A 13,857-nucleotide genomic window follows, 5' to 3' on the forward strand; every position below is an offset into this window, starting at 1 on the left:
TATCAATCAAGAGATTGTTGTTCCTTCTTTGTGCCCAAATCCTTCTTCGAAGAAGGAACGTCTACTGCACAACCTGGACGTAGTCCGTGCTCTAAAATTTTACTTACAGGCAACTAAGGAATTTCGACAAACGTCTTCTCTGTTTGTCGTTTACTCTGGTCAGAGGAGAGGTCAAAAGGCTTCTGCTACCTCTCTTTCTTTTTGGCTTCGTAGCATAATTCGTTTAGCTTATGAGACTGCTGGACAGCAGCCTCCTGAAAGAATTACAGCTCATTCTACTAGAGCTGTGGCTTCCACTTGGGCCTTCAAGAATGAGGCCTCTGTTGAGCAGATTTGCAAGGCTGCAACTTGGTCTTCGCTTCATACTTTTTCCAAATTTTACAAATTTGACACTTTTGCTTCCTCGGAGGCTATTTTTGGGAGAAAGGTTCTTCAGGCAGTGGTTCCTTCTGTATAAAGAGCCTGCCTATCCCTCCCGTCATCAGTGTACTTTTGCTTTGGTATTGGTATCCCAGAAGTAATGATGACCCGTGGACTGATCACACTTAACAGAAGAAAACATAATTTATGCTTACCTGATAAATTCCTTTCTTCTGTAGTGTGATCAGTCCACGGCCCGCCCTGTTTTTAAGGCAGGTAAATATTTTTTAAGTTATACTCCAGTCACCACTACACCCTTGGCTTCTCCTTTCTCGTTGGTCCTTGGTCGAATGACTGGGAGTGACGTAGAGGGGAGGAGCTATATGCAGCTCTGCTGGGTGAATCCTCTTGCACTTCCTGTTGGGGAGGAGTAATATCCCAGAAGTAATGATGACCCGTGGACTGATCACACTACAGAAGAAAGGAATTTATCAGGTAAGCATAAATTATGTTTTTTTATTCTTCTATCAAGTGTTTGTTATTTTAAAATAGTGCTGGTATGTACTATTTACTCTGAAACAGAAAAAGATGAAGATTTCTGTTTGTGAGAGGAAGATGATTTTAGCAGACAGTAACTAAAATCGATTGCTGTTTCCACATAGGACTGTTGAGATGAAGTAACTTCAGTTGGTGGAAACAGTTAGCAGACTTTTCTGCTTAAGGTATGACTAGCCATATTTCTAACAAGACTGTGTAATGCTGGAAGGCTGTCATTTTTCCCCTCATGGGGATAGGTAAGCCATTTTCTTAGTCTCAAACAGAATAAAGGGCTTAATATGGGCTATAAAACTGGTAGACACTTTTATGGGCTAAATCGATTGCTTTATTTGGGCATTTTATACATGTTTATGCTGATAATTCACATTTATAAACTTGGGGAACGTTTTTTTAACGGCAGGCACTATGTTAGACACCTTTTCCAGTCAGAGAGGGCCTTCCCAGTTGTAGGCTGAGCCTCATTTTTGCGCCATTACTGCGCAGTTGTTTTTGAGAGCAAGACATGCAGATGCATGTGTGAACCTGAAAATAGCTGGAAAAGTTTCTAGAAGGCGTCATTTGGTATCGTATTCCCCTCTGGGCTTGGTTAGGTCACAGCAAAAGCTGTAGCTGGGACTGTATAGGGGTTAAATTTGTAAACGGCTCCGGTTCCGTTATTTTAAGGGTTAAAGCTCTGAAATTTGGTGTGCAATACTCTTAATGCTTTAAGACACTGTGGTGGTAATTTTTTAACAATTCCTTCATAGTTTTTCACATATTCAGTAATAAAGTGTTTCTGTTTAAAATTTAAAGAGACGGTAACGGTTTTGTTTTAAAACGGTTTTTGTGCTTTATTAACAAGTTTAAGCCTGTTTAACATGTCTGTGCCTTCGGATAAGCTATGTTCTATATGTATGAAAGCCAATGTGTCTCCCCATTTAAATTTGTGTGATAATTGTGCCACAGCGTCCAAACAAAGTAAGGACAGTACTGCCACAGATAATGAAATTGCCCAAGATGATTCCTCAGATGAGGGGAGTAGACATGATACTACATCATCTCCTACTGTGTCTACACCAGTTTTGCCCACGCAGGAGGCCCCTAGTACATCTAGCGCGCCAATGCTTATTACCATGCAACAATTGAAGGCTGTAATGGATAACTCCATAGCAAATATTTTATCCAAAATGCCTGCATATCAGAGAAAGCGCGACTGCTCTGTCTTAAACACTGAAGAGCAGGAGGGCGCTGATGATAATTGTTCTGTCATACCCTCACACCAATCTGAAGTGGCCATGAGGGAGGTTTTGTCAGATGGGGAAATTTCAGATTCAGGAAAAATTTCTCAACAAGCTGAACCTGATGTTGTGACATTTTAAATTTAAATTAGAACATCTCCGCGCACTGCTTAAGGATTTGTTATCTACTCTGGATGATTGTGACAACTTGGTCATTCCAGAGAAATTATGCAAAATGGACAAGTTTCTAGAGGTTCCGGTGCACCCCGACACTTTTCCTATACCCAAGCGGGTGGCGGACATAGTGAATAAAGAGTGGGAGAAGCCCGGCATACCTTTTGTTCCCCCTCCTAATATTTAAGAAATTATTTCCTATGGTCGACCCCAGAAAGGACTTATGGCAGACAGTCCCTAAGGTCGAGGGGGCAGTTTCTACTTTAAACAAGCGCACTACTATTCCTATCGAGGATAGTTGTGCTTTCAAAGATCCTATGGATAAAAAATTGGAAGGTTTGCTTAAAAAGATTTTTGTACAGCAAGGTTACCTTCTACAACCCATTTCGTGCATTGTTCCTGTCACTACTGCAGCGTGGTTCTGGTTCGAGGAACTAGAAAAGTCGCTCGGTAGAGAGACTCCATATGAGGAGGTTATGGACAGAGTTCACGCACTTAAGTTGGCTAACTCTTTTATTTTAGATGCCGCCTTGCAATTAGCTAAATTAGCGGCGAAAAATTCAGGGTTTGCAATTGTGGCGCGTAGAGCGCTTTGGCTAAGGTCTTGGTCAGCGGATGTATCATCCAAGACAAAATTGCTTAACATCCCTTTCAAAGGTAAAACTCTCTTCGGACCAGAATTGAAAGAGATTATCTCAGACATCACTGGGGGAAAGGGCCATGCCCTTCCACAAGATAGGCCGTTCAAGGCCAAGAATAAGTCTAATTTTCTTTCCTTTCGCAATTTCAGGAACGGACCGGCCTCTAATTCTGCATCCTCTAAGCAAGAGGGTAATGCCTCACAGCCCAAACCAGCCTGGAAACCTATGCAAGGCTGGAACAAGGGTAAGCAGGTCAAGAAGCCTGCTGCTGCTAACAAGACAGCATGAAGGAGTAGCCCCCGATCCGGGACCGGATCTAGTAGGGGGCAGACTCTCTCTCTTTGCTCAGGCTTGGGCAAGAGATGTTCAGGATCCCTGGGCACTAGAAATAGTTTCTCAGGATTATCTTCTGGAATTCAGGGAGCTACCCCCAAGGGGAAGGTTCCACATGTCTCACTTATCCTTAAACCAAATAAAGAGACAGGCGTTCTTACATTGTGTAGAAGACCTGTTAAAAATGGGAGTGATACACCCTGTCCCAATAAAAGAACAGGGAATGGGATTTTATTCAAATCTGTTCGTAGTTCCCAAAAAAGAGGGAACATTCAGACCAATTTTGGATCTGAAGATCCTAAACAAATTTCTCAGGGTACCATTGTTCAAAATGGAAACCATTCGAACGATTCTACCCACTATCCAGGAAGGTCAATTTATGACTACCGTGGATCTAAAGGATGCGTACCTACATATTCCTATCCACAAAGAACATCATCAGTTCCTAAGGTTCGCCTTTCTGGACAAACATTACCAGTTTGTGGCCCTCCCATTCGGGTTAGCCACTGCTCCAAGGATTTTCACAAAGGTACTCGGGTCCCTTCTAGCGGTTCTAAGGCCGAGGGGCATTGCAGTAGTACCATACCTGGACGACATTCTAATACAAGCGTCGTCCCTGTCAAAAGCAAAGGCTCATACAGACATTGTTCTGGCCTTTCTCAGATCGCACGGATGGAAGGTGAACATAGAAAAAAGTTCTCTGTCCCCGTCAACAAGAGTTCCCTTCTTGGGAACAATAATAGATTCCTTAGAAATGAGGATTTTTCTGACAGAGGTCAGAAAATCAAAGCTTCTAAGCGCTTGTCAAGTTCTTCATTCTGTTCCACGTCCTTCCATAGCTCAGTGCATGGAAGTAGTAGGGTTGATGGTTGCAGCAATGGACATAGTTCCTTTTGCACAAATTCATCTAAGACCATTACAACTGTGCATGCTCAAACAGTGGAATGGGGACTATACAGACTTGTCTCCAATGATTCAAGTAGATCAGAAGACCAGAGATTCACTCCGTTGGTGGCTGACCCTGGACCATCTATCCAAGGGAATGAGCTTCCGCAGACCAGAGTGGGTCATTGTCACGACCGACGCCAGTCTAGTGGGCTGGGGCGCGGTCTGGGAATCCCTGAAGACTCAGGGACTATGGTCTCGGGTAGAGTCTCTTCTCCCGATAAACATTCTGGAACTAAGAGCGATTTTCAATGCTCTCAGGGCTTGGCCTCAACTAGCAAGGGCCAGATTCATAAGATTCCAATCAGACAACATGACGACCGTTGCGTATATCAATCATCAGGGGGGAACAAGGAGTTCCCTGGCGATTAAAGAAGTGACCAAAATAATTAAATGGGCGGAGGAACACTCCTGCCATCTATCTGCGATCCACATCCCAGGTGTGGAAAACTGGGAAGCGGATTATCTGAGTCGTCAGACTTTCCATCCGGGGGATCTTTGCCCAACTGACTCAATTATGGGACATTCCAGACATGGATCTGATAGCGTCTCGTCAGAACTTCAAGGTTCCGTGTTACGGGTCCAGATCCAGGGATCCCAAGGCGACTCTGGTAGATGCACTAGTAGCACCTTGGACCTTCAACCTAGCTTATGTGTTTCCACCGTTTCCTCTCATTCCCAGGCTGGTAGCCAGGATCAAACAGGAGAGGGCCTCGGTGATCTTGATAGCTCCTGCGTGGCCACGCAGGACTTGGTATGCAGACCTGGTGAATATGTCATCGGTTCCACCATGGAAGCTACCTTTGAGACAGGACCTTCTTGTTCAGGGTCCAATTCGAACATCCAAATCTGGTCTCCCTCCAGCTGACGGCTTGGAGATTGAACGCTTGATTCTTTCAAAGCGTGGGTTTTCAGATTCTGTGATAGATACTCTGGTTCAGGCCAGAAAACCAGTAACTAGAAAGATTTACCATAAAATATGGAAAAAAATATATCTGTTGGTGTGAATCCAAAGGATTCCCATGGAATAAGATAAAAATCCCTAAGATTCTCTCCTTTCTACAAGAAGGTTTGGAGAAAGGATTATCTGCAAGTTCTCTAAAGGGACAGATCTCTGCTTTATCTGTCTTACTACACAAAAGACTGGCAGCTGTGCAAGATGTTCAAGCATTTGTTCAGGCTCTGGTTAGGATCAAGCCTGTTTACAGACCTTTGACTCCTCCCTGGAGTCTAAATCTAGTTCTTTCAGTTCTTCAAGGGGTTCCGTTTGAACCTTTTACATTCCATAGATATTAAGTTACTATCTTGGAAAGTTTTGTTTTTAGTTGCAATTTCTTCTGCTAGAAGAGTTTCTGAGTTATCTGCTTTGCAGTGTTCTCCGCCTTATCTGGTGTTCCATGCAGATAAGGTGGTTTTATGTACTAAGCCTGGTTTTCTTCCAAAGGTTGTTTCTAACAAGAATATTAACCAGGAGATAGTTGTTCCTTCTTTATGTCGGAATCCAGTTTCAAAGAAGGAACGTTTGTTACACAATTTGGACGTAGTCCGTGCTCTAAAATTCTATTTAGAGGCTACAAAAGATTTCAGACAAACATCTTCTTTGTTTGTTGTCTATTCTGGTAAAAGGAGAGGTCAAAAAGCGACTTCTACCTCTCTTTCCTTTTGGCTTAAAAGCATCATCCGATTGGCTTACGAGACTGCCGGACGGCAGCCTCCTGAAAGAATTACAGCTCACTCCACTAGGGCTGTAGCTTCCACATGGGCCTTCAAGAACGAGGCTTCTGTTGACCAGATATGTAAGGCAGCGACTTGGTCTTCACTGCACACTTTTGCCAAATTTTACAAATTTGATACTTTTTGCTTCTTCAGAGGCTATTTTTGGGAGAAAGGTTTTGCAAGCCGTGGTGCCTTCCGTTTAGGTAACCTGATTTGCTCCCTCCCTTCATCCGTGTCCTTAAGCTTTGGTATTGGTTCCCACAAGTAAGGATGACGCCGTGGACCGGACACACCAATGTTGGAGAAAACAGAATTTATGCTTACCTGATAAATTACTTTCTCCAACGGTGTGTCCTGTCCACGGCCCGCCCTGTTTTTTTAATCAGGCCTGATGAATTATTTTCTCTAACTACAGTCACCACGGTACCATATGGTTTCTCCTATATATTTTCCTCCTGTCCGTCGGTCGAATGACTGGGGTGGGCGGAGCCTAGGAGGGACTATATGGCCAGCTTTGCTGGGACTCTTTGCCATTTCCTGTTGGGGAAGAGATATTCCCACAAGTAAGGATGACGCCGTGGACCGGACACACCGTTGGAGAAAGTAATTTATCAGGTAAGCATAAATTCTGTTTTCTTCTTATTGCACCAATACTTTAACCCCTTAATGACAACTGACGTACGTCATGCAAAAACTAACAGTTAATGACAATGGACGTACATGGTACGTCAGTTGTCTAACAGAGTGCTGGAAGCGATCACAAATGCTTCCAGCAGCTCTGAGGGTATTGCAGTGATGCCTCGATATGGAGGCATCCTGCAATACCACTTTACAAGCCTCCGATGCAGAGAGAGCCACTCTGTGGCCCTCTCTGCACCGGTAGCGATGGTGCCAGTGTCCGGGTGTGAGGGTGCGTGCGCGTGCACGAGGGGTGAGTGTGCACATGAACGTGCATGGGCGCGTGCACGGACATTAGCCACACTGACACCAATGAATGAGGGCAGAAAGGGAGAAAAAGGTAAAAAAAATTTTTTTTAAAATATAAAAGGATCTGGGAGGGGGTGGGGGTATTGTGGGTGTCTGCTACACTACAGAAATAGTTTTAAAGTTAAAAATAAAATAAAAATACTTTTTGGGTCCAAACTGGGTACTGGCAGACAGCTGCCAGTACCCAAGATGGCGGTAATTAGGTAGGGGAGAGGGTTAGAGAGCTGGAGGGGGGATCAGGGAGGTTGGGGCTAAGGCAGGGGTCCTTCACAGCTAAAATGTTTTATTATTTTTATTTAAAAAAAAAAAAAAAAAAACCTTATTTAGTACTGGCAGACTTTGTGGGGTGGGGGAGGGAAGAGAGCTGTTTGGGAGGGATCAGGAGGTGGGATGTGTCAGGTGGGAGGCTGATCTCTAAAATTAACCCTGCAAGCTCCCTACAAGCTACCTAATTTAACCCCTTCACTGCTGGGCATAATTAACGTGTGGTGCGCAATTACCAAAAAGCAACGCCAAAGCCATATAAGTCTGCTATTTCTGAACAAAGGGGATCCCAGAGAAGCTTTTACAACAATTTCTGCCATAATAGCACAAATTGTGAAAAATGTAAAGTTTTATTTTTTATTTTTATTTGCTTGCATTTGGCGTTGAAATGGTGGCATAAAATATACCAAAATGGGCCTAGATCAATACTTGGGGTTGTCTACTACACTAAAGCTAAAATTAACCCTACAAGCTCCCTAATTAACCCCTTCACTCCTGGGCATAAAACACGTGTGGTGCGCAGCGGCATTTAGCGGCCTTCTAATTACCAAAAAGCAACCCCAAAGCCATATAAGTCTGCTATTTCTGAAAAAAGGGGATCCCAGAGAAGCATTTACAACCATTTGTGCCATAATTGCAGAAGCTGTTTGTAAATAATTTCAGTGGGAAACCTAAAGTTTGTGACAAATTTTGTGAAAAAGTGAACTTTTTTTTTTTTTTTGATCGCATTTGGCGGTGAAATGGTGGCATGAAATATACCAAAATGGGCCTAGATCAATACTTTGGGTTGTCTTCTAAAAAAATATATATACATGTCAAGGGATATTCAGGTATTCCTGACAGATATTGGGGTTCTAATGTAACTAGCGCTAATTTTGAAAAAAAAAGTGGTTTGGAAATAGCAAAGTGCTACTTGTATTTATTGCCCCATAAATTGCAAAAAACGCAAAGAACGTGTAAACATTGGGTATTTCTAAACTCAGGACAAAATTTAGAAACTATTTAGCATGGGTGTTTTTTGGTGATTGTAGATGTTTAACATATTTTGGGGGTCAAAGTTAGAAAAAGTGTGTTTTTTACCATTTTTTCCTCATATTTTATTATTTTTTTTTAGAAAATTATAAGACATGATGAAAATAATGGTATCTTTAGAAAGTCAATTTAATGGCGAGAAAAACGGTATATAATATGTGTGGGTACAGTAAATGAGTAAGAGGAAAATTACAGCTAAACACAAACACTGCAGAAATGTAAAAATAGCCATTGTCATTAAGGGTAAGAAAATTGAAAAATGGTCCGGTCATTAAGGGGTTAAGGATTATCCGTTTGGATGAGCTGCCACACCTGTCTGAATTTGCAGCCTGCATCTACTAGCACATTGGTGTGCTTTGGGAGTATCACTACAGTATTGGAAGTATCCCAGAACGGGTGAGCTGTTACACCTATACAAATCTACAGCCTGTCCGTACCAGCACATAAGTGTGCTTTTGGAGTATGTGAGTACCCATTTGGCTATTCAATTATATTTCTGTCATCACCAAGATAATTCTACACATGAGGCGCCCCTCTGTTTTCTGTTTTATAACTTTTGATTTGGGTTGTGGATTAATTTTTCAGCAGAATTGGCTGTCTTTATTTTATCCCTCCCTCTCTAGTGACTCTTGCGTGGAGTGCCACATCTTGGGTATTTGCTATCCCATACGTCACTAGCTCATGGACTCTTGCCAATTACATGAAAGAAAACATAATTTATGTAAGAATTTACCTGATAAATTCATTTCTTTCATATTGGCAAGAGTCCATGAGACCCACCCTTTTTATGGTGGTTATGATTTTTTTGTATAAATCAGTTATTCCAATTCCTTGTTGATGCTTTCGCTCCTTTCTTATCACCCCACTTCTTGGCTATTCGTTAAACTGAATTGTGGGTGTGGTGGGGGTGTTTTTATAGGCATTTTGAGGTTTGGGAAACTTTGCCCCTCCTGGTAGGAATGTATATCCCATATGTCCCATATGTCACTAGCTCATGGACTCTTGGCAATATGAAAGAAATGAATTTATCAGGTTAATTCTTACATAAATTATGTTTTCCTGTAATATAGTGCTCCAGACGTGCACGCCACCTATCTAAATATATTTTCAACAAAGAATAACGTGAGTAGTGAATTGTTTTCTCTATCTGAATCATGAAAGATTTTTTTTTTAGTTTCGTGTCCCTTTAATCTGTGTCGTATGCAGCAATGATTTTTCAAATTGCGATCATGCTTGGATGACTTTTAATGTGCACATTTATAGCTATCCATGCAGCTGTCTTTTAGCTTCATTAATATTTAGTAAGCAGACTCTTCTTGTTTAGAGCTTGCCAGGATAGCTGAGGATGCGTTGTTCAGTGCACCAGAAGACCCTGTAGTTGCTGAAATGACAGAGGACACCAAAGCTGCTGACTCACACTACATTGCAGAGATGGGTAAAAAGCCTAGGTTTTCGAAAAACAAAACAAAATGTGTTTGTCATCAGACTTGCCAACTTTAGTTTTGTAAAATTAAATACTGGATCTAGAAATACTGATTACTGTTAAAAATGGCTGCGAAAAGATCCTTTACGTTGCCAAAATTTATGTTCTGCATAAAAACTATCTGTAACTGGCCTTTGAACACTCTTTACTTTTCTTACAAGATATTTGTCTGAGTGTAGCCCTTATTCTTAAAATATTTTCTCTGAAGTTAATTGTTGCTAGAAGTTCCTAGTTTCTCACAAGTAACATTTGTTAGGGATAGCCCTGGTGAGGCAAGGGGCTGTGAAGGATCAATTTCTGCCCTGTGCACTGTTCCGTTTTTACTGGGAGCATGAAATCCGTTAACTCAGATGTAGCAGATTGGATATATTCCTTTCATTTGGGGGATAAATTAGCAGAGCTGGAAGGGTTTCCACTATATTGGTTACATACCACTGGAGCACTCTGACTACAAGGCAGCACAGCAGATACCTTTCTACAATGAGAATTAACTTATCACAGGTTGTGCATAGCTAAGCAGGGGACACACAGTTAAATCCTTACTAAGCAAACTTAGGACTTACATGATCAGTAGATCTAACCTATAATCAGTCAACTGCTGGCCAGAGACCTGAGCAGCACCTCTTTGCTCAATTTAGTAGATAAGTAGCTAAGTCATAGGAGTAAGGATATGAGACACATGTCACAATATTTAACTGGGTAAATCCCCTAAGGCAGGGGTCAGCAACCTTGGCTCTCCAGTTGTTTTAGAACTACATTTCCCATGATGCTTAATTGTCTTTAAGCTGCCTAAGCTTCATGTGAAATGTAGTTCTTAAACATCTGGAGAGCCAAGGTTGCTGACCCCTGCCCTAAGGGAATATACACTATCCCACAAACAAATAGTACAGCCCAGAAATTAATGAATTAATTTTGGTAGATCCGATATGTAAAAGTTCAAACTCACCACCTTTAATGGCATAGGAATGGCTTCCAACACCTGGAAGATAACTACTCTGTCGTAGTACACTTGTAGAAGATGTCGAAATGGGCTCTAAAAGTGCGCCTAACTCACTGAGCGCTACTGGAGCTCGGTATCTGCAACAAGCGGCTCTCAAAATGGTGAAAAGTTAGCACAGATGAAGTTCCCAAGTGAACCCCTATCAACAATGTGTAGATGAGCACTTCAGAATTCACCTGACTTAATCTTAGCGGCAACAATTTGGCTGAGGGATTAAAGCTCTGGTATATAGTGGTGGTTTTGCCTCCTCCTAATAGACTGGTTTGTAAGTCTTGTGGATTTTCACCATCTTATGAAATAAAAATGATTGTATTTTCTCTATAATTAGCAAATTATCTTCTTTGCATAAAGGGGTGTAAGTGTATAGTATGGAGCCCCAGAATACAGTATTAACAAACTTAAGAAGAACAGAAACAAAGTGTTTACATTTATTTTAAATAATAATAAACATATTGGTTTGCAACTTGTACAGAGTCTGAAAGCCTGTCATCGGAACACAAGCACAGTGTCTATGTACCAGTATTAGCTATTTATTATCTGAGATCAGCACAAGGGGGCATGTAAACGGTGCAGTAGAGCGATATGCTTAGGCTAGTACACTCCTGTCATGACATACACTTTAGTATCTGTAAAAGCTATATTTTTTACAGCACAATGTTTGTAACAGGAACAAGCTAATACATTTGATGATGCAGAATAATCAAGTTTTTTTCCTTTTATGTTTAACTTTTTCAGAAAATGAAGTATCAACAGAATCACAACAAAAAACTGAATTTTTACATTGTGATGCTCCTGAGCCTGGTGGGGCTTTAGTCACAGAAAATGAACCCTCTCTGGAAACAGACACTCTTCATTCTGAGGATAAGTATACAGGTAAGACAGAAATCCATAATGGCTACACTGCTTAGTATGTATTAAAAGAAACCAATTTTTTTTTTTTTTTTTTTTTTAATAAGATTCTTCAGGTTCAGCAAAAGATGGGAAAGTGCCAGATGCTCAAAATCTTTATTTAGCAGAAGAGTCAGAATCTTCCTTATCCCAACCTGAGCATTCAGCTCTGGGACATTCAGGTGAGACTGTGGAACTAAATGCTCGGTGTAATTGTCTTATCAGCAATCATTAAATCTAAATTCTTTTAGCCAAGGAAAGGACACCAGACTTAAAATATCAATTATTCCTTACATTCATTTAATTCATGAACATTTGCAATGTATCCTCATTATTAGCTTGCTTTTTGCTGTAAAATAATACCTTAGCCAGCTGTGCTTGTACCATGCTACGTAGAAAGGTTGCCTGATCCAGCTACTTACTACAAATTACATATGGTAATGCACAAATAGCTAGCCTTAAAGGTATAGAAAAGTCAAATTTGATGTGCGTTGGTGCATTTCAGTTTGTTAGAATCATTTTTGCTATTTACTTCCATTAGCAAAAATGCTTCAGTAAAAGTTATTAGTTTTTTTTCAGCTGTATACAGGCATCCTTTGAGGGCCCATGCACCACTATTCAAGCACCACACCTCAGAGTCAGCATTGGCCTGTATGACACAAATAAATCTTCACTGACACAATACACACCACCGTCGGCTCTCTGAGTTAAATACTGGTGCACGTGTCCTCATAGCATATGTGCGTATACTGCTAAAAAACAGAACTGCAAAATGGGTATTTAAAATTGAAATGCACCCATGTACATTTCAGTTTTGACCTTTCTATCCCTTTAATGAGCCACAATAAAAAAAAAAGGTGCCATGGTTTTCAAGAAGTTTGTACTATCAAAGTAAAAGTTGAAGTGCTTGTCAAATATTTACTTTGTTTCTCTATTAAGAAAGAAGCCCACAGTAAATACGGAAGTGACACAAAGCTGGTATAAATATATAAAATAGTGCTTGACAAATATTAAATGCTACTGAGTAAAAGTATGCCCTGCCACTTTGTAAAATGTATTTAAACTTGCCATGGACATTGTTACTTCTGGAAATTTCTCTTAACAATGTGTTTGTATATATGTTTATGTAGTGTATGGATTTGTGTGTGTATGCATGTGTGTATGTATGTCGTCAGTGAAAGGCGCTTAAGAGCATATTGAAGCCCGGTTCCCCTCAAGGTACAGTGCTTGTAAGATGGATGTGACGTGAGTACGGTCTCATGAAACCAGGTTTTCACCTCAGGAAAAATCTTTCATGGGCTCTCTGTAAATTTTGTCGCAGGAATTTATCTTCTGCCTCCCTTTACAAGTCAAAAATAAGCAAAATTAAATACATAGCCGTGATGTCTGAAGTAGTCTGATCCCCCCCCCCCCCCCTATCAGTGTTTAGCATCAAGAACACATGCATTTTATTTCAACTGAGTTTACAGCAGCTTTTATTGCTTCTAGGCATGCTCCAGCAGATAAGTCTTAAACCCTTGCATTCTACCAAATCAAAGGTGGATATAGATATAGCCATAGAAGGAATTGTATGAGGGTAGTTAGAGCTGTACAATTCGGAAACTTAAGAAATGGTTAATAGCGAGGCACGGCAGTATAAATTTGCAGGTAATGTAATTAAAGTACATATTATATTTTATCTCTATCCCAACTTTTTTTATGTCCCTTTAATCCTGGAATGCTGATCTGATGTCTAAATCTAGATTGTCTTTCTTTTCGAGGAAATAATTTATTTGGTCTGGTTTACATTCTTTTATTTCTACTATTACTGAAGGTAAATGTATTTATTTCCTCTAAGACACAGCCTAAAAGGAAAATCCAGAGCTCATAATAGTTTTTTCTTTCTTCAGAATAAGAACAGAAAACTGACTCCTCTGTTCAAAACCCAAGTTCCTCTGGTTCAGTCTGGAAGCCTTAATGCCAACTGGAACAAGTTCATTTGAGTAAGAGCTCTGTTCTTTCATTTAGATGCGGCCTCCAATCCAGTAGTCCAGTTAGGGGCTGATTTTCTGCTTTCAGGTTGCTTGGTTTTGTTCGTTTCCAGATCCCTGGGTTCAATATATTTTTTCTGAGGGATATTGAGTTGGATTCAGAACTAAACTTCCCTGGGGAAGGTTTTCTTTCTGCCCAAAGTTCCAAGGAATCCTGTAAATAGCTCAGGTTTTTTTCCAGTTCCTTTGCATGAACGGGGGATGGTTTTTTATTCTAATCTCTTCATTG

At 40.8% G+C, this 13,857-nt stretch overlaps 1 protein-coding gene across 1 annotated transcript in view; it reads left to right on the forward strand.

Moving 5' to 3' along the window:
• LOC128644688 (uncharacterized) overlaps positions 1–11,861 on the forward strand; it is a 213,371-nt gene extending 201,510 nt beyond the window's left edge. The window contains exons 8-9 of the mRNA XM_053697201.1: positions 11,446–11,583; positions 11,667–11,861. Coding sequence (XP_053553176.1) covers positions 11,446–11,583; positions 11,667–11,833 — 305 coding nt within the window. The 3' untranslated portion in view covers positions 11,834–11,861. The remainder of the gene's footprint in view (positions 1–11,445; positions 11,584–11,666) is intronic.
• The last annotated feature ends 1,996 nt before the right edge of the window (positions 11,862–13,857 follow it).

This window comes from Bombina bombina, unplaced genomic scaffold (assembly GCF_027579735.1).
Source record: "Bombina bombina isolate aBomBom1 unplaced genomic scaffold, aBomBom1.pri scaffold_598, whole genome shotgun sequence".
NCBI lineage: Eukaryota > Metazoa > Chordata > Amphibia > Anura > Bombinatoridae > Bombina > Bombina bombina.